This window comes from Pyxicephalus adspersus, chromosome 9, assembly GCF_032062135.1.
Source record: "Pyxicephalus adspersus chromosome 9, UCB_Pads_2.0, whole genome shotgun sequence".
Taxonomy (NCBI): Eukaryota; Metazoa; Chordata; class Amphibia; order Anura; family Pyxicephalidae; genus Pyxicephalus; species Pyxicephalus adspersus.
In genome coordinates this window covers 13,345,803-13,368,962 of record NC_092866.1, presented here as the reverse complement: position 1 = coordinate 13,368,962, position 23,160 = coordinate 13,345,803, and the positions used below count along the sequence as shown (strand labels likewise).

Below are 23,160 nucleotides of genomic sequence, written 5' to 3'. Positions count from 1 at the left end.
TCTAGCAAACTAGATTGGTGAATAGCATGCTCACGCCACCTACTGGTAAAGGTTGGGTATTTCTAATAAACTGGTATGTGCGCGCCATCTGCTGGTGAAAATAGAACACTGCTGCAGTGGGTTCACTTCCGGGTTACGATCATGGCGAAGGTGGTGAAGGAACAGAAATATGACAGGCAGCTCAGGTAGAGTATAATGCTGCAGGGGAGGCTGAGTTTGTGTTTGTCATATTGTTATGTGTTAGTGTGCAGGGTTTTACAGTGGTCTGTGTGTTGTTTAAGGAGGTTTCTATAGGGATGTGGTGGCCCCTGACCAATCTATCCTGGCTGTGGATGGGATTGTATTTGTGTGGTCAGGGGACAACCCTTAGCACTCTGGGGGGTGCATTGATTCTGTGGTCCAAGCCTGGGGGTGTACGCTCCGCTATAATCATGTATGTCCAGCAATCAAAGCATTTGGGTGTATCATTTGCAACCCCCATTTAATGTACAACGCTCCGTAATATGTTGGCGCTATATAAAAACTGTTTAAAGCGGAGCTAAACTGAAAATAAAAAAATCACATTTACCATAATTCCTGCAGATCCCTCGATGGCTCTGGACCTTCCCACCATCCGGTTCTGCGTCGTCCTAGAATTCCTCTTGGCCCCGGTGCCGCCATCTTCAGTTTTCTTGCTTCGTCACCCAATCTTGCACTGCTCATGCGTGAAATCGGCATCTCTTTATCTTAGTGGTAAAAATGCCCCTTCTGCACATGCTGAGACCCGGCATGTGTAGAAGGAGCCTCCCGTGACATAGGTATCCCAGGAAGCTCTGCGCTCCTATTTGCTGCCAAGGCTGAAAGGCGAGGTGCTGCACCAATTTTTTTTTTTTTTGAAAAATGGGTGTTGCATTAAAAAAAAGAGTTGTCCACCTTTCTATGTAAGGTGAAAATGTTGAGCTTAGGTCCGCTTTAATAATAATAATAATGATCTATAGTTCAGAGTTAGCCCCTGTACTGGTCACTCACAATGAATTAGTAATCATTTCGGTGCCTGAACTGAATGAGCGCTGTGCACACAGACTGATCAGAGAGTAGGGGTCTTCCTATCTGTTCTATAGAGGTGAGCAGAAGGCGCCCCAATATATCCTCCTTAATGGTCACTCCTTTAGCCATGTGCCCTGGCAGATTATTGACACCATTTTGATTTTCACAAACAATCGTTTTAAGCTGTAAAAACCTATCTTCAGTACAGAGTTTAATTCTTGGAGAGACGCTCCATATCAGGCAGTAAGACCAGCAGACGTCACCATAATACTAGCGAGTAAAAGTGTTTAAAGTGAAAGTAAACTAAATAAAAACTCACTCGCCTTTACTTTTGCAGATCCGTCGATCCCTCCGCAGGTTTTCTGGACCAGTCGCATGCCGTCCTAGAATCCTCCTCTGTCCCAGTGCCGCCATCTTCTTTCCTCTTCTTCTGCCTACGTCACTCAATCCCACGCTGCATAGGCGTGAGATTGGGAGACGTGGTCTGCTTTAAATTGGGGGGGTGAGAGTGCTGATCTCACTGCCCATGTGTGTGATCGGCATATTTTTTTCCCCATTGAAGAAAAAGCTACTTCTGCACATGCCCAATAAGGAGCAACCAAAAGCATGAGGAAGCTCCGCAGTCCCATTCTGCCATAATGATAAAGACAGAAGAGGAGGGGCTTTACTTTTATTTATTTAATATTTTTTTATAAGGATTCTGCCCCCCCCCCCAAAAAAAAAAAAAAAAAAAAGGATTGCCTACCTTTTTATGTAAAGTAAATATTCCAGTGATAAGTCCACTTTAAACGCACACACAGTGTTCTTTCCAGAAATGTCTTTAGACTGGGTGGGAAGAAGCTGTAGGTGGGTTTTAGTGACCACCCAGAACCAGCCGGGGAGACCACTGACATGCTTTATGTATTATCACATTGCATGTGCATTTATTGAAATAGATAACCCAGCACAGCACAATACATAGAAATATAGTTCATGCTGCACTTATTAAAGCACAACGTTCAGAAATTCAGTTTAATGTGTTGTGCTGCCAATGTTCTGTGTTTGCGGTGCTATTATTAATGCTATTAATAACACCAATCCATGTCACATGCAGTGTCATACATTGTGCCAATACATCATGTGTTCCCACAATGCAATAATAAGAACAAGACTAAAAGCCACAGAAGCCCTCCTCCCCCAGTGTGTGTATATACCCTTTATTTTACATTATTTTGACAACAGAGATTCTTTAGAAATACCTTTATTTTAAACAATATCATCCCTATGTGTGGAACATAATGACGCTGATATCCTTGTTGTGCTTTGTTTTTGCGTATAGTAAAAAGGAATGATATATAGAAAGCACAGCAACCAATCAGGTGACAGTATTCACTTTCTAAATAACAGCGTGAGCTGTATTCATTTTCAGTGTTTGGATTCAGTATTTGTACCAGCAATTTTTTAATATTTATCAGATAATCAGTGTCCATGTTTATGTGATAACGATAATAATTTCTCCCTTCTTTCTTTTAGGTTATGGGGCGACCATGGACAGGAAGCTCTGGAGTCGGCCCACGTTTGTCTTATTAATGCAACAGCAGCTGGCACTGAGATCCTTAAGAATTTAGTATTACCTGGTGAGTAGTTATTGTATTTTGCCAGAAGTAATGCTGGGGGGGTTTAAGATAATACACAGGATACTGCAACCTATGTCAGTGCCCAGCCCAGCCTATTAATACAGGAAGATCAGGAAACCTGGAAAAGATGGCAGCAATGCGGACAGGTAAGTGTATTTAAAGCGAACCTAAACTCAGAATTCTCACTTTACATAAAAGGGTAGACAACCCTTTTATGTTAGGTAAAAATTTTGTTTGTGTTTTTTTTTTTTTAAGTGCAACACCCCACGTATGGGCAGTGAGATCGGCAAGTTTTTTCCTATTTACGTCACCCGATCTGAGTGCATGTCCCTTCTGCATCAGTGCATCTTAAGATGCATCAGTGCATGTCCCTTCTGCAATACAGTACCTGCCTGGTTGGAGGGACAGAGAAAAGATGGCGGCTCCTAGCGCACCAGCCCGAAGATAGATGCCGGGACAACGCGGGACCTGATGGAAGAACCCTCCGGACGTATCGACTGCTCTGCGGGATCGAAGGTAAGTGATTTTTTTTGTTTTTGAGTTTACTTCCTCTTTAAAATATTGCAATCAGGCAGATACTTTTACTTTATTGCAGAAATTCTGTTTGTTTTTTTTTTTTTGTTTTTTTTTAAAGCAACACCCTTTGCAACACCCCTCGCATGGGCAGTGAGATCAGCAAGTTTTTTCCTATCTACGTCACCCGATCTCAGTGCATGTCCCTTCTGCATTAATGCATCATCAGATGCATTAGTGCATGTCCCTTCTGCAATACAGGACCTGCCTGGTTGCAATATTTCAATTTAAGCTATGTTTCTGTCAGCAGTCTACTATTCTAGGATCCTTAACGTGTTAATGTGCTTCACTTCTAACTCTAGACTGTGTTTTACCACTGTAGCAACCTGTGTCACTGTATTACTGCTCTGGTACTTTGCCAGGATGCCACTATACTAGGCATCAGATTTGGCTTGGTTGTTAGCACTCTGGCCTTTGCAGTGCTAGGTCCCAGGTTCAAATCTTGGCCAGGGCAATGTCTGCATGGAGTTTGTATGTTCTGCCCTTTGTTTGCCTGAGTTTTCTCCCACATCCCCAAAACATGCAATTAGGTCAATTGGCTTCCTTTTAAAAATTGCTTTGGACTGTGTTTATGACATAAAACTGTCATAAGTGCCTGTAAGGGACAGTTATAAACATGACTATGGACTGTAAAGTGTAATATGGACTTGTAAAGTGCTGTGTAATATGTTGGTGCTATATAAATACAAGTTAATAATAATACTGATACTCTGAATGTCAGTTTTCTTCTGTTCTATGACCCTGAGTGCCAGTGTCCTATCAATCTGGAGCTATTCTAGTGCTTTCTCCAGCCCCTTTTAGTTAGAGCACCACCGAGCACTTATCAGTAACCTCCTGGCTGTTTTGGGTCACAATACAGGGGCCACACCTGCCTAGAGCTTCTTCCCACCCAGCTTAAAAAATTATGGGGAGAAATCTGTAGGACCCTTAATGTCTTAATGTACTTCAGTTCTGCTCTTGGAGTGTCAGGGTGCTACTATTGTGGCACCCTCAGTTTGAGTGTTCTGTTTTTGAGGTGCCTAGTCCCTCATCTAGTCCCTAATCTAGTACTATAAATGTCAGCTGTTCTGAACTGAGTGTCAGTGTTCTACTATCATGGCACCCTGCCAGCATCCTTCTAATTTAGAATAATGAATGTCAGCATACTACAGATTTGGGACCCTTAATGTGTTAGTGTGATTCTGTTCTTGGACCCAAACCTCCAAAAAGTGTTTTAATGATTTAGGACCCCAAGCCCCGGCGTGCTGCTACTTTCGGACCCTGAGTCTCGGCGTGCTGCTATTTTCGTACCCCGAGTCTCGGCGTGCTGCTATTTTAGGACCCCTGAGTCTCGGCATGCTGCTATTTTAGGACCCCCGAGTCTCGGCGTGCTGCTATTTTGGGATCTCAATTGACCTTCAGTGTGTTGATTCGATTGATCCATAAATATTGTATATATATTTTGTAAATTGTGCCAACAAAATATTCAGCACTTTACAGAACCCAAAGTAACTGTCCCTTTGAGGGGATCACAATCTAACAATCAAAGCCAGCTTGACCAAAGGGTGGGGGGCATTACCTTATCAATAACCTAGCGATATGTTTTCGGGATGTGGGTTGATACTGGAGTGCCTGTAAGAAATCTACACAAACACTGGAGAACAAACTCTAATCAGATGGTGTTCTATAATTTGGAGTTATGTGGCAGCAACATCATTTCTAATTATCAACAAGGGTAAATAATAAATAAGACTGTGATGTTGTAAATTCCCATATAATGATATTATCCCTTTCTTTGACTCTTGTTTTGACATCCAGATACATGACAATGAGCAGCATTTATATGGCTGTGATTATACAAGTGACGCATCTATGGTTTAATAGGTCATGCATATTCGAGAGGCTGCAGATGACTGTCATTACCATATTATGTGTGTATGAAGCTGTTGTTCTTTATTGCTTTAACATAATGACACTGCAAGTGAAGAAATGTGAGAATTTTTCAGGCCAATCAATTAAATAATATTACATCTAAGTGTATTAAAACATTACTGAATAACTAGATTTCTTCTGTTTCCAGGCATCGGTTCATTCACCATTGTGGACAATAATGTGGTGAGCGGAGAAGATGTAGGTAACAAGTAAGTGCTTGTTTATAGGAGGTATTATTGAATATTATGAAGTCAATTGATGCGAGGACAAAACTTTTATTGTACAGAAGAATAAAACACGGGTTATGTAATGAAAGCATTGGTGTGAAATCTAATTCTGTAAAGAACTCCAAGCAAAAGACTTCTATTTATTCCAGTTAAATTGTGTGCAATTCCTAATGAACAGATTTTATTTGTCCTCTTTTTGTCTGCTAAAAATATCACTGAAAGCTTCTGATTAAATTTGTTGGTATGGTCAGAGCTCCAGTGAACTTTTGAGTAACTGTAAATCTGACAGCACAATATATAAAATGAATATTATTATTAATATTAATAAACAGGATGTATATAGTGCCAACATATTACGCAGCGCTGTACATTAAATAGGGCTTACAAATGACAGACAGATATAGACAGTGAGACAGGAGGAGGAAAGGACGCTGTCCCAAAGAGCTTACAATCTAGGAAGTAACACACAATAGGAGGGGAGATATGTATCGGTGTGAAGTAGTGAAGGTTTAGGAGACAGAAGAAGATGGGTAGGCAAATATGAAAAGATGGGGTTTGAGTACTCGTAAATGAGCAGAAAGTAGAAGCAAGCTGAATAGGATGAGGAAGACCATTCCAGAGAGTTGGGGCAGCTCTGGAAAAGTCTTGGAGCTGTCCGTGTGATGAGGTTATGAATAGGTTGGTGGAGGAGCAAAGAGAGTGGCTGGGGGAGTATTTTTCTATCAGGTCAGAAAGATAAGTGGGACAAGAACTGTGGAGGGATTTGAGGGCAAAGAACAGGAGCTTGAATTGATTCTAGGGTAAAATGGAAGCCAATGAAGAGAACTACAAAGAGATGCAGCAGAAGAGGAGTGGTGGGAATGATGGATGAGTCTGGCTGCAGCGTTCATAATAGATTGTAGAGGAGAGAGTCGGGTTAGTGGAATACCAGAGAGGAGGAGGTTACAATAGTCCGGACAAGAGATGATGAGAGAGTGTACAAGGAGGTTGGTGGTTGGATTTTGGAGATGTTGCGAAGGTGAAACTGACCTGGAAATGTTTTAAATTTGAGGGGTAAATAAGCGGTCAGAATGGAAGATGAAGCCAAGACAACATGCCTGTGGGGAGGAACGAATAACAGTGCTGTTAACAGTTAGAAATATGTCAGGGGAGAGCCCCCACATTTAGGCTGTAGACATTGTTCTCCATCTGACATTAGAACAGCAGAGTAATGACCTCTTCAGTGTGCTATTGTATCTCAATGTTAGGCAGAGCAGGCACTTAACCAGGTTGTATTACTTAAAACCCAACTGACTCCAACAAGGCAAATTCCAATTTTTTACAGTAATTAGTTGGGCTTGAACTAGGGTACAGTCTACAGAATGGTTAAAATTAACTGTGCTTCATGGTTAGAGTGCACAAAAGTTCAATGTGGTTTTTTTTTTCTTATTTTATTGTGTATTTAAGCCTCTCCTTGAAAGCAAGCTTTATGTGTACCTGTCAGGATACAAATATGGGAGCTGCCATTAAAGGATAAGGATGGCAGCTCAGAAGCCTATATAAACCATGTACATTTATCAATGTTAAATACAATCAATATTGTACTAGTAAATAGCCCCTCCCTTTATGTTATCGAGAAAAGAAAAAGATGATTGTTTTGTAGTCCTTTCCTTTGGTGACGATGCTGCTTCTCTACAGATACAGCACTTAGGGTATATACCCACCAAATGTCCCTTTGACCATGACATTTCACTCACTTTTGTTCCATCATATAGTAAAAAAAAAATTAAAGCTTACAGAGCCCAGTGAGTGAAGCTGGGAACTCGAGTGCAGAGATGTAATGACCAGACATCATGATGATTTCTGTTTTTGTTGGGCTGAATCTTTAATAGAATGTTGAAAATTGAAAGTGAATTTAAATTGGTTTCTTTTTCAGTTTTTTCCTCACCAGACGTAATATTGGGATGGTAAGTAATTTCTTTATTTTTTTTAGTAGTGGTGATTCCCGTGAGATTTTAAAGTCCTTTTGTTGCAAGGTGCCGATTACTGTCTGACCGTTTTCAGCACCACCAACTCTACTAGCAATATTTTGTGTCCTGGGTGCCCATATTCCTAGGCTATTGTAAATGGCAAGTTTTAAACTTTCTGGTAGTGTTGATTTTTGGTCCTACCACCTTTCGTATGTTTCTACTGGGGAGTAAGATCCCTTTTCATGGTAATGGGTTAGTAGAAACATTCCGGAGGTGCTGATTGGACAATTCAGCACTCATCATTACTAGGAAGTTGTTGGAACAGAAGCCCAGAAGTTTGTAATATGCAATACTCTGGGAATGTGTGACTATGATTGTGATATATTTTTCCTACATTCCTACATTTTATTTTCATGTCCTGCATTTCTTTCTTTGCTTGTCTTTTAGTCTGAGAATTTCCTTATACTCATTAAATCTAAAAATTATTTTATTTATTATTCTAATGTCAGAATCGGGCTCAGGCTGCCATGGAGCTGTTGCAGGAGTTAAATGAAGATGTCACAGGGAATTTTGTGGCCCAGGTTTGTAACTTATCTATGTCCCTATTTAATGTACAGCTCTGCGTAATATGTTGGCGCTATATAAATCCTGTTTATTATTATTAATAATAATAATATGACACACAGAAATAAAGTGTACCTTTTGTGAAACAAATTTCTAATACTCTAGTACTTGACAAACATAGACTCCGTGTTCTTCCCAGCCTCTTTTAACTGGGCACACCACCTAGCATTTTTCGGTAACCATCCGGCTGGGGGATAATTGATAAGTTGGGTCACCAACCTAAGTTGCCACCCACCTACAATTTTTTCCCACATGGCTTGAACACTGTAGACTTCTACTTATATCTCTGACATTCCTAGGAGTCTTAAAATTCAAAGTGTTCTATTCTACAAAGTCTGATCTTAGCTAGAAAAGAGGTACATCAACACACATTCTTCTATGAATTTCCATTGGTTAGTGAAGATGCCAATTATTGTGATGAAATGAGATGATTCCCTGGTAGAAGCTAAATTTCCATAGTAGGGTGTGTTGGGTGGAAAGGTGTTTATACTCTGGGGAGTTGCCTGTACGTATGTTCGTTGCCTGTACATTTGTGCAAGTTCCAAATTACTAGCAGTGTTTTTACCACAGACTTGTAATTCTAGCAGTAACCTTATCACAGATTGTAGTAAATTGTATTTTTAAAGACATATTTATTCTGGATGTAATGCCTTTTATTTTTTTTATATAGAATCCAGACCAACTTCTAGAAAGTGACCCAGCTTTTTTCAACAAATTTACTTTAGTGATTTCTACTCAACTGCCAGAGAGGTAAGTTTATAACATGAACAGTTACTTAAAGAGGAACTGTCACTTTGCCCATTCATACACCCCCTCATCATCCCCAACCCACTGATACCCACCTTGCCAGTGTCCTGCTGCCACCCCTGTCACTTGGCACTGAATGGGCTAGGTGTCAGTGTCTCTTTTAAATACCCTGTTGCAGTCTATAGCATTTAACCAGAAATTATCTTTTAATCCTACTTTTGGTAACTTCTCATGACTGTTAAAAATCCTCCTGTGTATATGTACTATAAATATATATCTATAATTTGTAGTCCCATTCACATCACTCTGTTGCTTCTTTTTTTCAGAACTTTGCTAAGTTTGGCGGAGACGCTGTGGAATGCCAATATCCCACTTTTGATTTGCCGAGCGTATGGTTTTGTGGGCTATATGAGAATAATTGTTAAAGAACATACCGGTAATTGTTTTTTTTTTTTTAAGAATTGGTGATTTTTTTTATTGAAGTGAAAGTTACAGATGAAAAGAGTTTAATATTGGCAGATGAATAGTATAATACAGTAATGGCAGATTCTCCTATTTCTTTGGTTTACTTTAAATAGCCTAAACAAAAGTAAAGCTAAACTCTGAACAAGCGGCTAAAATAATACATGAAATATACAAAAGAGAACTGAATTACCTTCCATCTTACCTTCCACTGTTACTTTTCCTCAAATCCCAGGGTTTACACAGCTCTGCCACACAGAACATCTGCCACGCAGAACAGTGTTATCTGCAATAAAAGTCCTGCCTTCTTGCAGCTTTTGATTGCTGAATCACTTTAAATAATCTGGTCTTGATTTAATAAAGCTCTCCAAGGCTGGAGAGGATACACTTTCATCAGTGAACCTGGGTGATCCAGCAAACCTGAAATGGATCTGATCTAAGATTAAAAACATTTGTTTACAAATCGCAAATTACTTTTAGGAAATTGATTCCAGGTTTGCTGCATCACCCAGCTGCATTGATGAAAATGTATTCTTTCCAGCCTTGGAGAGCTTTAATAAATCAGACCCACTGTATAGCAATAGTTTGTGGTCACCTGACCATTATACCAATATAGGCTTGATGGACATCCTATTCTAAAACCATATGCATGTGCCCCTCCCTCTGTGGCTATTCACAGCTTTCACTCTTCTGGCTAGTCTTTCCTCAGGAGTTTGTGTGTCAGTAGGACTTTATTAAGACTTTGTTTATTCAGAAAAACAACCATTTGTAAGATCAGGTGCTGATGTTAGATAAGATTAAGTCCCAGCTTTCAATTAGAAATTCAGTTAATCTCACAGCAAACTGTGTGAATAAGGCACACTCATGTTGTTGCTGAAAAGTTGATAGAACAATTGTCTAAAATGTCTATTTTCTAATATAAAGCATACAAGGTACCCTTCACTGATGTTGGTCATTTGTAGCATGCATAATGTCTGCATACTTTTCCCTGTATAAGTCGTTGTGATTGTCCGATGCCCACAAACTTATGGGCCATGTAGTGTAGATAAAGGAGTTTCTGATTTGTCTTCTACTCAACTGAAATTCTGTTAACTAAATATTGTTGTGACATTCCAGTAATAGAATCTCATCCTGATAACGCCCTCGAGGATCTGAGGTTGGACCAGCTTTTCTCTGAGCTTCGGGAACATCTGCAGCAGTATGACCTGGATCACATGGACAGAAAGGTATGCCGCAACATGTGTTCTCCATTGGTATAATGTGTATGTGGAAATAAATGTATGCAGATGGATGGCTGTACAGTGTATGGGAACTTAAAAATGTCAGAAATTTGCTTTTGCAATATTCTTTAACACCTGACCTGGTTCTTTCATACGCTGTTCGATGGGCTGTCTGCTGTTTTTGCTTGTCACCCATTAAGCTGTGGTTACATTTGGTGACATATCATGTAATCAATATTAGGATTCAGTTTTTGTGTTAATACATTTATAGTAGTATGCTGAAATAAGAGTGTAATAATAATTCGTAGGTATCAATAGGGAGTTTTACCCACAGGGAGCTTTTTCTGTTATGGATCTGGGCTATTTAATTAAAGCTGAACTCTAGGCATATATAATTGATTCAAATAGATAAAGCTTTGTAATCAATAATGCTTTATTAAATATATATATATTTTTTGTAAATGCAATCGGAGTCAGTATACAAATTTGGCTTCGTATAATTCTTTTCAGTTCTTGTTCAGCAGTGCTTCGGTGTGAATGGAAAAAACAGCAGAAAGAGCCAATAATTAGTTCTTTTGCTGATGAGGTTTATGCTGATAGGTAAGAAAAGTGGCAGAGGGATGTTCTCATCACTATGCTGCTTCTGTTTTACAGTCCATTAATGGGCCAGGAGGGCTTTAGAAAGTCTGAGAGCAGGAGAATGGGGCTTGTTGTGCTGCCCATCAAATAGGGGGCATGTTGCAGAAAAAAATTACCTGTAGGGGAAATCTCTAAACGCAAATTGAACATTTTAACAGAAGTTTTCATTTCTTTAGTAGAACGTTAGAAACTCAAGCTCCCATTAAATATGTGCAATGATTTGTCTTTATGTTTAGGATCACTCTCACACTCCATGGATTGTAATCATCGCCAAGTATTTGGAGAAATGGCGCAAAGAGGTATGTATGTGTCTATTGGGTGACTTAGTCTTTTCTTAAACCATTTGGAATAATATCTGACTGCATATTTTTACTTGTAGAACGCAGGACAGATCCCCAAAACGTATAAAGATAAAGAAGCTTTCCGGGATATGATCAGGCAAGGTAAATTCTTTTTATTCCTTGGCTTTGTATAAGGAAGTATCTGGGAGAGAATATGAGGTTTGTTTTTGCAATCTGCCATGACTTTGCAGAACTTTTTGCACAAAGATTTGTTAAGCTCATTTGTGTTGTTTGCCGAAAAAAATACTGCCGCTCTGTTCTAAAAGCTATATGTAGATTTATATGTTGTGGTAACTGCGAGGCAATGAACAAAGCTGAGTGTGGTGCTTTGCAGTGCCTTCACTCTAAATGCCATTCCCAGACGTCTATACAATGCATATACATTCTAGATGTGTACGAACTGTGCACTGTGGTGTGCTGCAAAAAAACCCAAAACAGTTTATTTAAGCTTGTGTTGTGGTGTTTCTCAAGGACTTTTGCCTTTTCACTTCAATGTACCCATGCATTGATTTAACCCAAAGTAACTGCAGACTGCAGGATCTGCGAAAATTCTCTTCATTTCTATTCATTTTATTGGTAGCCCAGTTCATATGCATGCTCAGGAATCTGTGATGCCAAGGTGGCTATATCATTATTCATACAATGATCGCATACACCCCAACCTTTTAGATTGCAAGCTTTTTGTGTACAGGGGTGCCTCTTCTTCTTTTTTAGACCTTGACAGATGTGTCGTTGCTTGTGTCTGTTTGTCATTTGCAACTCTTATGTAACGTACAGTGTTGGCAAAGCTGCATGTTGGAGATTCATAAATACAGTTTATTATTAATATTAGTAATAATACACATGCAAATGCAATATCACAACCTCTTGGTTGGTTTTTGTGAGCATATAAGTATTTGTCTGTCATTTGAGGGGCACCTCACTTCACTTCTGTAGTTTTCGAGATTGAGTTAAGCAACCTTATCTGTTTATATTTGCTTATAGGTGTTCTAAAGAATGAGAATGGAGTACCAGAAGATGAAGAAAACTTTGAGGAAGCAGTGAAGAATGTTAACACAGCATTAAATATCACAAAGGTGATTCATTTTTTATATTGGGACCATTTTTGTTGACTAAGTTATGATAACCTATTGTTATTTACTGCCTCTGCTTACTCTGTAGTGTCCAAGCCATATTGAAGAGATCTTTAATGATGAGCGCTGTACAAACATTACACTACAGGTAATCTACTTAAAAATTTTTTTCAGATCAGTTTATGAACTAAGGATGCAGTAGTTATTTTTGTGTTCGGATTTCACACACACACCTACTGCCCCCACCAATGGGATGAACTTACTGCCCCCAACAATGGGAGGCACTTGCTAGTGCTAAGAATCCCACCCTCTGCCCATACTGATTTTATTTTATCAATTGTTTGCCAATATCATACTTTATTATTTACAATGTTAGCAATCCCTAGTGACATGATATTCCCTATTTTAGGAATGATTTGTTTCTGATTTGCAGGGCATTTTAGGATCATGTTAGTTCTCAGTTTTATGCTAACAAAGTGGTAATACTGGTTTCTGTTAGTGTCAGAGGGAGCTCAAAGATACCTCGGTTTTGTGAGCTCAGCAAGCCCATTAAAAGTGGATGATTTGAGGAGTCATTTTGATGCTGGCTCATATTTAAATACCCTGATAGGTTCAAGTGAAGTTTTATTTTTCTGAACTCAATTAAACCCTTCATGTTAATTGTAGCAATGCTATGATAAAATACTACCAATCACTTTAGACCCTGACAGATGCAAACTTTTTTTGCTAGACTCCAAACTTTTGGGTTTTGGCCCGAGCCATTAAGGAATTCACAGCAGCTGAAGGCAACGGGAGCTTACCGCTGCGAGGTACAATTCCAGACATGATTGCTGACTCCGACAAGTTTATAAAGATTCAGAATGTGTAAGTCCCCAGAGTTTTTTTCAACTATTTGTTCTAAAAAATAATTGTTGGACAGTAGTACAGTGTTGGTGGGATGTGCTTCTGTGTAGGTTAGCCAGTTGTTTATTTTCCAACTGCAAAGTCTGAACAAGGGGAGTCATGAAGTTGAATGTGTTTGTAAAACATTCTGTGTGAATACTCCACACAGAAAGACAGCAGTATGTCAAAGATAAATGAGAGATGCTGAGACTGTTATCAATGATAAAACAATTTGTAAATCATGAAATGTACGCCATATGCTCCCCCCACCCCAATTTCCCACAGTGGACACAGGGCTTACTTCGATGTCATGCTGGAAAACAAGTCCCTAGATGTGGTAGCTGCATCAATCTGTTTAGCCTATTTTTTTCCCAGTGTTTTCATCTGGTAATCCTGCCGGAAAAACATTTCCTGTACCAGGATGACAACTCCTACCCACTGTATTGTATTTATAAAAAAAAGCAACATAGAACTTCAATCGCTCTCTCTTCACCTGCCTCACCTGTAGTGCAGATATACGTCTTGATAACACAGCAGAGTCTGTTGAACAGCTCTGTAATTCTGTCAGGATCAAGAGATACTTTTTGCACCTATTGAACAAATATAAGAAAATATTTTCAATCATGTATTTGTCAGACCAAAAGGGAGATAAAAAAAGCCTTTTGTTAGAATTTTCAATGCTTTTGAATTGGCTATTATCATAGTAGTCACAAGATTGTCTTTACAACTGACTGTTTAGGTACCGGGAAAAAGCCAAAAAAGATGCAGCAACTGTAGAACACTATGTCTCCAAACTCTTACAATCAGTTGGCAGGGTAAGTGCTTTTCACTAACTGTGTTCATTTGTTTTGTTTTTTTTAGTCCTTATATTAGGCATGTATAAATCTGTACTACTTAACCGTCTAATCTCTCTATACAAGGCATGTATATATTTTTTTTTATAGTGACCATTTATCAAATCTGTAGTCATGAGGTATACAGCCGGATTTCACCATAGAATTTGGTTGATACAGTGATTAACACCAAGGCTTTGCAACACTACGGTCCCATTTTCAGGACAGGATACTATCTGCATGGAGATTGTATGTTCACCCCATTCTTGGATGCGTTTTACCTCCAGCACATTTGTATAATAATCCCCCAGTCCAAAAAATAGCAATAGACTATGACTATGGTAGTAACATCAGATTGAAGAATTTGAGCTCTGTAGAGCACTGCATATTCTGTTTTAGATGCATTTCAGCTGCCTGCACATCATACTGCTGGCAGTCAGTGATGCGTATTCTTATGTATTATATAAGCTTACAGCTTTCTGTCTTACCAAGCCTTGCTTTTTACTATGACTGCATTGGCTGTGCAGTATTGTTAGCAGTATTGTGTACTGTGATTTTACACTTTGCCAAACTTGAATCCGCACAGTCATAACCTAGTTCTTATCATCTAGTTCTGAGAAATTGTTTTTTTCTCTGTTTGTATATGATTTTATGTAAAACACAGAAAATAACCAAAAAATCATCACCTCATTTAAACTAATATTATCAATTATTATTATTATTATTATTATTATTAATAATAATATTAATAAAAATAATTTATAAGGATTTATATAGCACCAACATATTACACAGTGCTGTACATTAAATAGGGGTTGCAAATGACAGACGAATACAGACACAGGAGGAGAGGTACTAGGCACAGTTATTCCTATGCCCCACTGTGTGATTGCCTTACATCTGCCATTCCTATCTGCTTGCATTGTAGGGGAGCTCATACACATTTAGGAGATCTGGTGTTTGCAACCTTAAACAATCTACTGTGTGTATGGGATGGTTTTAACCACATTTAAAAGCCTGTCTTATGACCACTTGTTTTTGTCATTGCAGCCTCCAGAAAGCATATCAGAAAAGGATATCCGTTTGTTCTGTAAGTTTTTATAATCTCAGTTTGTAAAATATGACTAGTATATGCAAACAATGACACAAAGATAGTAGTGTAGATTCATATCATGTGACCAGGAACCACTTTGGTAACTTTAATTTTAGGGGAAATAAGCCGTCTTTGTCATCTGTTATTGGGGGATTTAGCTAATCAGTGTAGTATGGGGGCTCTTAAAGAAGACATATGTTTTAGACCTAATAAAGCATTATATACAGGTTGAGGGGGGGAAGGCAGGGTAGACAGCACATTGTTCTAGGCTTGATTGCCTGACATAGGAGTTTGCATATTAGCAGCTCTTTCACAATACAAAACTGTAGAAATGAACAGTCATATACACTGGAGTTTTAATTTAAAGACAAAAGTTAGGCTTCATTTAGTGAGCATATTCTAGGTTTAAAAATCATGACAGATGTAAGCTGTCAAAAGTGCATGAGATTTCAGATACAAATAACATCCGAGCATAAATGGGCCTCAGAAATATTACTATAACTCAAGTGGGGTGACTACAAGCAGGCTTTAAGTGCAGTTTTCTTTCGACTTTGATTAGCAATGTATTTCTTTTTTGTTTAGGTAGAAACTGTGCTTTCCTTCGAGTTGTGCGGGGAAGATCTCTCTCTGAAGAATATGGTTTGGACACTGCTAAAACAGAAGATATTGGTAAGTGTTTTTCTTTTAGATTTGCAGCCAAATACACCTTTCTTTTTTTTTTTTTTTTTCTTTAGGTGATCATTCCCTGTAAATCACAAATTTGGAAAGTCCTATTCTGAAAAAACTTTAATGCCCCTTCTCACAGGTCTGACTGTCTTTTTGCCCCATGTGACAGCACCAATCTAACACCAAACAGTTCACTACTGTGTTTCTGGTACATGAAATTTTATCCTGAAGGGATAAAAAGAAAACATGGGTATGTTTTGCTGGGGCGGCGTGCATTTAGGCACACCAGTTCCTTTTGCCTTTTATGGACAAAAAACATATTTTTCTTCAGCATGTCTGGCTTCTTTTGGCTCACTCGTTTACAGTTACACAGTGAAATAATTCTGTGTGATTTTCTGTACTAAGAACAACCAACTATAGCTCTGACTTTGACTATACTTGTCTTCCAGTATCATATATGGAGAATCCAGACAATGAAATTGTCTTCTATTTAATGCTGAGAGCGGTGGACAGGTTTCACAAGCAGCATGGCAGATACCCAGGTATGTTTTTTTTTTTTTTTTTATAACCACATTCTTACCACATAGATAATGTATAGTAGTGTAAAGTTTTCTATACAAACGTAAAATGTATACAGTTTAAACGTCTCTTTTTCAGACAGATCTTGCAGCTGTCATCATATGTCCATTTTTATTTTGTGGAGGAGTTTGTTAACCTATTCTAATGGCGGGACCCCAGAAAGTAATTATGATGCCCTGGCTTTGAAACTGTTACCATTTCAGATCACCACTGTATTTTTCTCAGCCCCTGTGCTTTCTATATTAGGGCACCAAGCCAAGTAAACTCTAGGTAAACCTCTCTAAAAGAATTAAGGGGACTCCACTGCTAACCTTCTGAAAATTCTATTTGTCTAGATGTTATACTAACCCTTTGCCTTATTAGGATTATTTGAACCACTGAATGGAAACAGCTTTATATATAAGAAAAATCAAAGTAAAATTAGAAACCTTATCTGTATACTTGTTCACAATAACTTGACATATTGAGCCTGATTTATTAAACTCTCCAAGGCTAGAGAGAATGCACTTTCATCAACGAAGCTGGGTGATGCAGCAAACCTGGAATATATGTGGTCCAGGAGTCAAAACATTTGCTAACAAATAACAAACGACTTTGAAGAAATCCATTCCAGGTTTGCTGGAACACCCAGCTTCACAAATGAAAGTGTATCCTCTCCAGCCTTGGAGAGCTTTAATAAATCAGGGCCATTGAACCAAGAGGGACAGCACAACTGTTTTTACTGTTTTGGCTTCTAAAGTACTTGTAATTATGTTCAAAAACTTTTATGATTTTTACATAAATTGCAAATAATTTAGCAGGTAAACCAGTTTTAATATGTTTATTTTATGTTGAATTTCTGCTGTAAGAGGCTCATTAATAGAAACTTTCCTGAAGACATCTGTGAGTTTGTCACCTAGTGCTGCAAGCAGAGTCTAGAGCAGTGTTTCTCAACCTTTTTTAATGTGAGGGATCCTTTGTAATAACTTTCAGGCCTTCAGGAAAACCCTGCTATAATTACTATCCACAGCTCACCATACATTTGCGTGATGGTCACTAGGAGGAATGCCTATTACATGGTTGACCGGTGGGAAGAATGTTACAGATAAATGGTGTCACCTAATCTGACTTGAGAGGTACAAACTGCTAATTACTCTAGGTACCCCTAGAAAGCTCTGGAAAAACCTTGGTTGAGAAACCCTAGTCTTGTCTAGCATTTGCTCTTTCCATGTCATAGTATATAAGTTTCGTTATGTATGCATTTAATGTACCTAAGTTAACCAAATCAAAAAATTAATCTAGTGTTCTAACTTTCTCATGCAGGGGTCTATAACTACCAAGTTGAGGGAGATTTTGGAAAGCTAAAGAGCTGTCTTAACAGTTTCCTCCAGGAATACGGATTGTCTCTTTGTGTGAAGGATGAATATATTCAGGAATTGTAAGTATTTTATCATTTCATATCTCTACAAGAAACTGTTCTGTGTTAACATCTTCATGCAGGGGCAAGGGGGCAAATCTACTACAAAATATTGCGTTTGCATATCGGTGATCAACTTTAATAATATTTTGCATGTTAAATTATTTTTACACCATTTATAGTGCATGCAAATCCTCACAGTGAACTTATCTTCTCCCTTTTTTGTTATAAGTGCTAAGTAAAACAACCTTGTTGATCATGTGTGAGATTCAGAGCTGTCCTATTCACATGTGTTACCTGTGTTACTTTAGTGAGTCTATTTAACCTTCCTATATTAGGAGACAGTGTGGGTGTTATCACTAAACAAATTCAGAAAATATTAAATGCTATCTGTGCCCATGGCTATCTGTTCTCCTAAACAAAATCATACAATGAAAGGTGACAGCACTATTGCTACTTTTGTAGAGTTGTGACCCTTTACCAGGGCAGGACTGTACTTAAAGGATCACCAGGTAAGAAATGGTAGGTAAGATAAAAAGATTATATTCTGCAAAAGTAAAGTGTATATCTGGGGGGGAAACACACAAGTATTATCAGCAATACAAAGACATTTTCCATGTTATATTCTTTAAATTTGCAAATACAGAAGAATACTTGTTAATCCGCAAGGAATCAAATGATTTTCTAACCTGTTTGAGCCAACCATGCTACCTTTGCTGTACTGAAATCCTAAGCAGTGTGGTCAATCCTGTCCAGTTTTCCCCTGCTGGACTACATACAACTACATATAGGTGTTCAACGGTCCAGAAGTGGAAAGCAAATGCAGGGCTGACAACACTGCTTGGATTTTCAGTGAAGCACAGACAGATGGGAGTTGTCTCAAGAAGTTAGGAGCTCTGGCAGATTAACAGACCTTTTGATATATTTGAATTGTTTTCTTAGGGACATGGAGTAAATGTACATGTATTGCAGGAATATATTATTTTGCCCACATATACATTTTAAGACAGCATAAGCAAAACTTTTTAATTTCGCTTTATACCCTTTTTTAAATCTTTGTATCCTTTGCAATTTGAACATTTCCATTGAAGGGTATATTAATCCTACAAGTGGTTTAGTACACTTACCTAATTTAAGTTAAATCCAGAATGTGCCATGGAACGATGTTCAACAAAAGCGTAGTAGATGGCAAACTACGAGATTCCATTATAAAATTTAAAAGATGTGGGATCCCTGGTCATTTATTTCCTACCTTTTAATTAATACCTTCTCCATCTTTAAAGTGGACCTGACACTGTGAGCTACCTTTGCTGAACTAATTCTAAAGAATGGTGATTGTGTACATGTAAAGCTGATCCCTGGTTTGAGTAGTGTCAGTTGGACACCTTAAACAGTAATGCAAATAAATGCATCATAATTAGCCGAACACCAACCTTGCCTGCATACTCACGCTGGGTCAATGATTCAGAAAGAATTAAAGTCAGAGATTCAGAATACCAGCAGGCAAGCTGTGTTTTTGTAGAACCAGATCAGAAATGGCAGCTTTCATTAAATCTCACTATAGGCCCACTTACATACATCCAAACCTAGTAACAATTTATTAATGCTGCACTCTCTTTGGCTTCTGCCTTTTTATGCTCCTATCTCTTCTCCCTACTTGCTTTATTTTCCCTATTATTATATTGATATAATTTATGATTAAAACTCCAGTAAATTGTGATAGACATTCAAACTTCAGTAATTACAAACAAGCTATCATATATATATATATATATATATATATATATATATATATGCTATATACCACTTATAACTACATTTAATAATTTTTTTCTCTTCAAAACCTATTACCCACAAAAAAAAAAAATTTAGATCTAATGGTATGCCCTGACACATCCGGACTTTTGACCTCAGACTGCTCACCATATCAGAATAACACAGCCATTCATTCATTCGTCATAATGTTTTCATCAGAAGAATGAACTAAGAGCAGACTATACAAGTAAACAGACTATTTATAACTCTGCACTGATCCCCAAAGGCTAAATAGACACCCAAGTTCTTTTGTGCTCTGAGAGTGATGAGATCGGTCTGGACAAGTGTCTTGCAGGAAATAGGTCAGAAGCTCAATGCTGTCTGCTGAAAAGCACTAATTGTAGACAATTTCCTTTTTTTTTCTTTTTCCAGCTGTCGATACGGAGCTGCCGAACCTCACACCATCGCTTCCTTCTTAGGAGGTAATATATTATCTAATGGTGAAAAAAATGTTATCATGATAACAGCATTTAATAATAGTGACATATCCCAAAACGCTATAGTAACACCGTATGTTTGTAGCCCGAAGGGAACTTCTTCCTCTAGCCATAATGTACCGGTTCCCCAGTTTACTTTGCCACTGGCAGAAACATTTATTCTACAATCACATTATTTTTTAACACAGCACTGGGCATATATAAAGTGAGCTGCATCTATTGAAATATCTCTAAATAGGTCATCTGATTTCTTTGACTTCAAGTTGTCATTTTTTGCAGTAAATTCCCTGTACCTCCAGCATGTTATACTTTTTAGTGTCCCTTTCAAATAGGAATTGTTTGTGTGGAGAGGGCTGTTCTTCCTCATTTCCAAGCTGCCCTGATGACTGGGGGAGAGGTGGGGAACCCACAGAAAGAGCCTGATTTATTAAAGCTCTCCAAGGCTGCAGAGCATACACTTTCATCAGTGAAGCTGAGTGATTCAGCAATCCTGGAATGAATCCAAAACTTTTGCTGGTAAATAACTTTGAGGAAAGCCATTCCTGGCTTGCTGGATCACCCAGCTTCACTGATGAAAATGTATCCTTTCCAGCCTTGGGGAGCTTTATTAAATCAGGCACAAAGAATGAATCAAAACCCAGGAGATGATTTCTCTGCGGGCCCTTAGGTTCAGCTTGCTTTCCAGCAAGAGCAGTACAGTAGTGTCATCAGCAAATCTCACTCTGAATCTACTAAGTAGCAGTAGCAGCAATGCCTTAGAATTCACACCTCAGATTCAGGGCTTTTAAGCTGCAAGGCAGGCATGATCAGATTCAGTCACATGTTAGGAAGTACTACTGTTTTTTAGAAGGAATTCAAGGTAAAATACATTTTTTTCTTGTCACTGTTTAGGCCCAATAAACTAAAATAGTAAATCTTCATTTTCTAAAATTCTTTGAGTTCAGGCCCATTTTAGGCAAACCTGTCAAAAATTTCAAGTTGTAAAACCAAGGCTTTTTAAGTGAAGACACCTAACAGTGACCCAGGGCACTTTCCCTCCTCCCCCAACCCCACAAATCTGCATTTACACCATTTCAATAGCTTGTCAATGTGTTGTCATTGGATTGTGGGGTGGCGTTACAGGGATTCAGTTTGGTATGGTGGCTCAGAGGTTAGCACCCTGGCCTTTGCAGGGCTAGGTCCCAGGTTTTAATCTCAGCCAGGACGCTATCACCTGAAGTTTGTATGTTTTTCTTGTGTTTGCATGGGTTTCCTCCTTGTACTCCGGTTTCCTCCCACATTCCAAAAACATGCAGTAAAATTAATTGGCTTCTCCAAAAATTGTCCTTAGACTGTATTAGAGACATATGACTATGGTAGGGACATTAGATTGTGAGCCCCTTTGAGGGACAGCTAGTGACATGACTATGGACTTTGTACACCGCTGCATAATATGTTGTCGCTATATAAATAATGTGTAATAATATACAGGAGGGAAAAATGCATGAAGCTCAACTCCAGCCATACCTTCAGTCTTGCAAAGATGTACAAGTTCCCCTCCTGTACTGATATTCCTTACTCTGATTTCACTGCACACAGCATCCTACAGTTTGCATTAGAAGCTGAAGATCATCTGATAGAGCCCTCCTCATTGGCAGATGGAAACCCAGCATCATCTCACCTTGTCCTCCTCAGCCTTAGGCTACGTACACACATTTAGTAATTGTACATGAGTTGTAAATCCTTTCCAATGACAAAAGACTGAACGAGTGTGGAGAGGGAAGAACAACGCAGTGGCATCCTGCTGTGCTTTCTCCCCTTCATTTGTATTATGGTAGTTTTTGGATCTACCAGGATGGATCCATGAACAACATCGGATGGGCACTGTACACACGCCAGGTTCTCGTCCCATACCAGATCTAAGGCGAGAATCATCTGACGTGTGTGACAGACAGATAGACCACACAAACCACATACTGTATACTTCTACTGACCCATATGTGCGAAGGGAGAACACAGAACTTTATCACAGTTGCTGTGTTTACATTAGTAGCTCTCTCTATATTTTTCCTATGCTCTGAAAAGGAAAAAAAACTCTTCAATCCCTCTGGTATTACTCATTTTTCTCATGTCACCTGCTGTAAGTTCATTGACTAACAATTAATACCTTTCCTTTTTTTTTTTTTTTTGTAGGAGCCGCTGCACAGGAGGCAATAAAGATAATTACACAACAATTCGTCATATTTAACAACACATTTATTTACAATGCCATGTCACAGACTTCAGCAACGTTCCAGCTCTAGACCCCCCGCACAGGATTAGTTTTATTTCCGTTATTCTCATGATACCAACTCTGTTTTCTTTAATAGGACAAATGTTGAGCACTGCTGAGATGAAACATATTGAATCACCCACTGGCTTCCTTTTGGCTGCAGGTGGACACATACATGGGTGTCCATGTGCACCATTATATTATATAGACCCCCTCAGTATATCTGCTAGATTTGTGTTACCTTACAGTTTGCAATGTAGATGATGAGGAGGGAGCAATAGATGTGATCTGCTGTTGGATCCAGACATGCTGAAAATCCAGTGGGTTATTCAGACTTCTGCCATCTACTCATAGATGAAGTATGACAGTGCTCAACCCAGATTTTTTTTAAACTGGGTGGGAAGAAGATGTAAGCGGATGGAAGCCCCTAACTTATCAGTAACTATCCAAAAACAGCCGGGTGCACCCAGCTAAAAGGGGCTGGGGAGAACACTGTATGAGGTTTGGCTGTCATGTTTCTGTATCTCAAAACTTCAAATTGTAGAGTAAACCACGTTGTCATTGTCAGTACAACAAATCCTAATAAACTGTTTCATGTGCTTTGTTTTTCTGCTTTTTTCCAACTAAAATGCAACAAACTTTTCTCTGTACTTGACACCTGTACTTAGATTTCTTCTTTAAATGCAGCTAGATCATGATCATGATGTGGCTGTGTGAACTGAATCCATCCTAGGTAGGAACCTGCATGGATAAATGTAATAGGGACAAAGGTAAAGGAATTATAATGTCACTTTTGTAAT

At 38.6% G+C, this 23,160-nt stretch overlaps 1 protein-coding gene across 2 annotated transcripts; it reads left to right on the top strand.

The window, feature by feature from the left end:
• Nucleotides 1–93: 93 nt before the first annotated feature.
• Nucleotides 94–22,960, top strand: NAE1 (NEDD8 activating enzyme E1 subunit 1). 2 transcript variants are annotated; one of them, XM_072422664.1, is made up of 20 exons: nucleotides 94–185; nucleotides 2,539–2,642; nucleotides 5,275–5,335; nucleotides 7,269–7,299; nucleotides 7,812–7,883; nucleotides 8,597–8,676; nucleotides 9,000–9,109; nucleotides 10,252–10,361; nucleotides 11,231–11,293; nucleotides 11,374–11,437; nucleotides 12,320–12,411; nucleotides 12,497–12,556; nucleotides 13,139–13,272; nucleotides 14,030–14,105; nucleotides 15,174–15,213; nucleotides 15,799–15,885; nucleotides 16,332–16,424; nucleotides 17,764–17,878; nucleotides 20,045–20,094; nucleotides 22,282–22,960. In XM_072422664.1, the coding sequence occupies exons 1-20, from the start codon at nucleotides 142–144 to the stop codon at nucleotides 22,389–22,391; spliced, it is 1,596 nt and encodes a 531-aa protein (XP_072278765.1). In that variant the 5' UTR covers nucleotides 94–141; the 3' UTR covers nucleotides 22,392–22,960. The 2 variants fall into 2 exon arrangements, with proteins under 2 accessions (XP_072278765.1, XP_072278766.1); XM_072422665.1 differs by lacking the exon at nucleotides 94–185 and adding an exon at nucleotides 2,333–2,384.
• The last annotated feature ends 200 nt before the right edge of the window (nucleotides 22,961–23,160 follow it).

What these genes read in the sequence shown, in the direction of transcription:
- NAE1 (XM_072422664.1), top strand. Translation starts at nt 142, where the DNA reads ATGGCGAAGGTGGTGAAGGAACAGAAATATGACAGGCAGCTCAG. An exon ending in CAGGGAATTTTGTGGCCCAG is followed by an intron (nt 7,884 to 8,596) that starts GTTTGTAACTTA and finishes TTTTTTATATAG; the next exon opens with AATCCAGACCAACTTCTAGA. An exon ending in AATTGTTAAAGAACATACCG is followed by an intron (nt 9,110 to 10,251) that starts GTAATTGTTTTT and finishes GTGACATTCCAG; the next exon opens with TAATAGAATCTCATCCTGAT.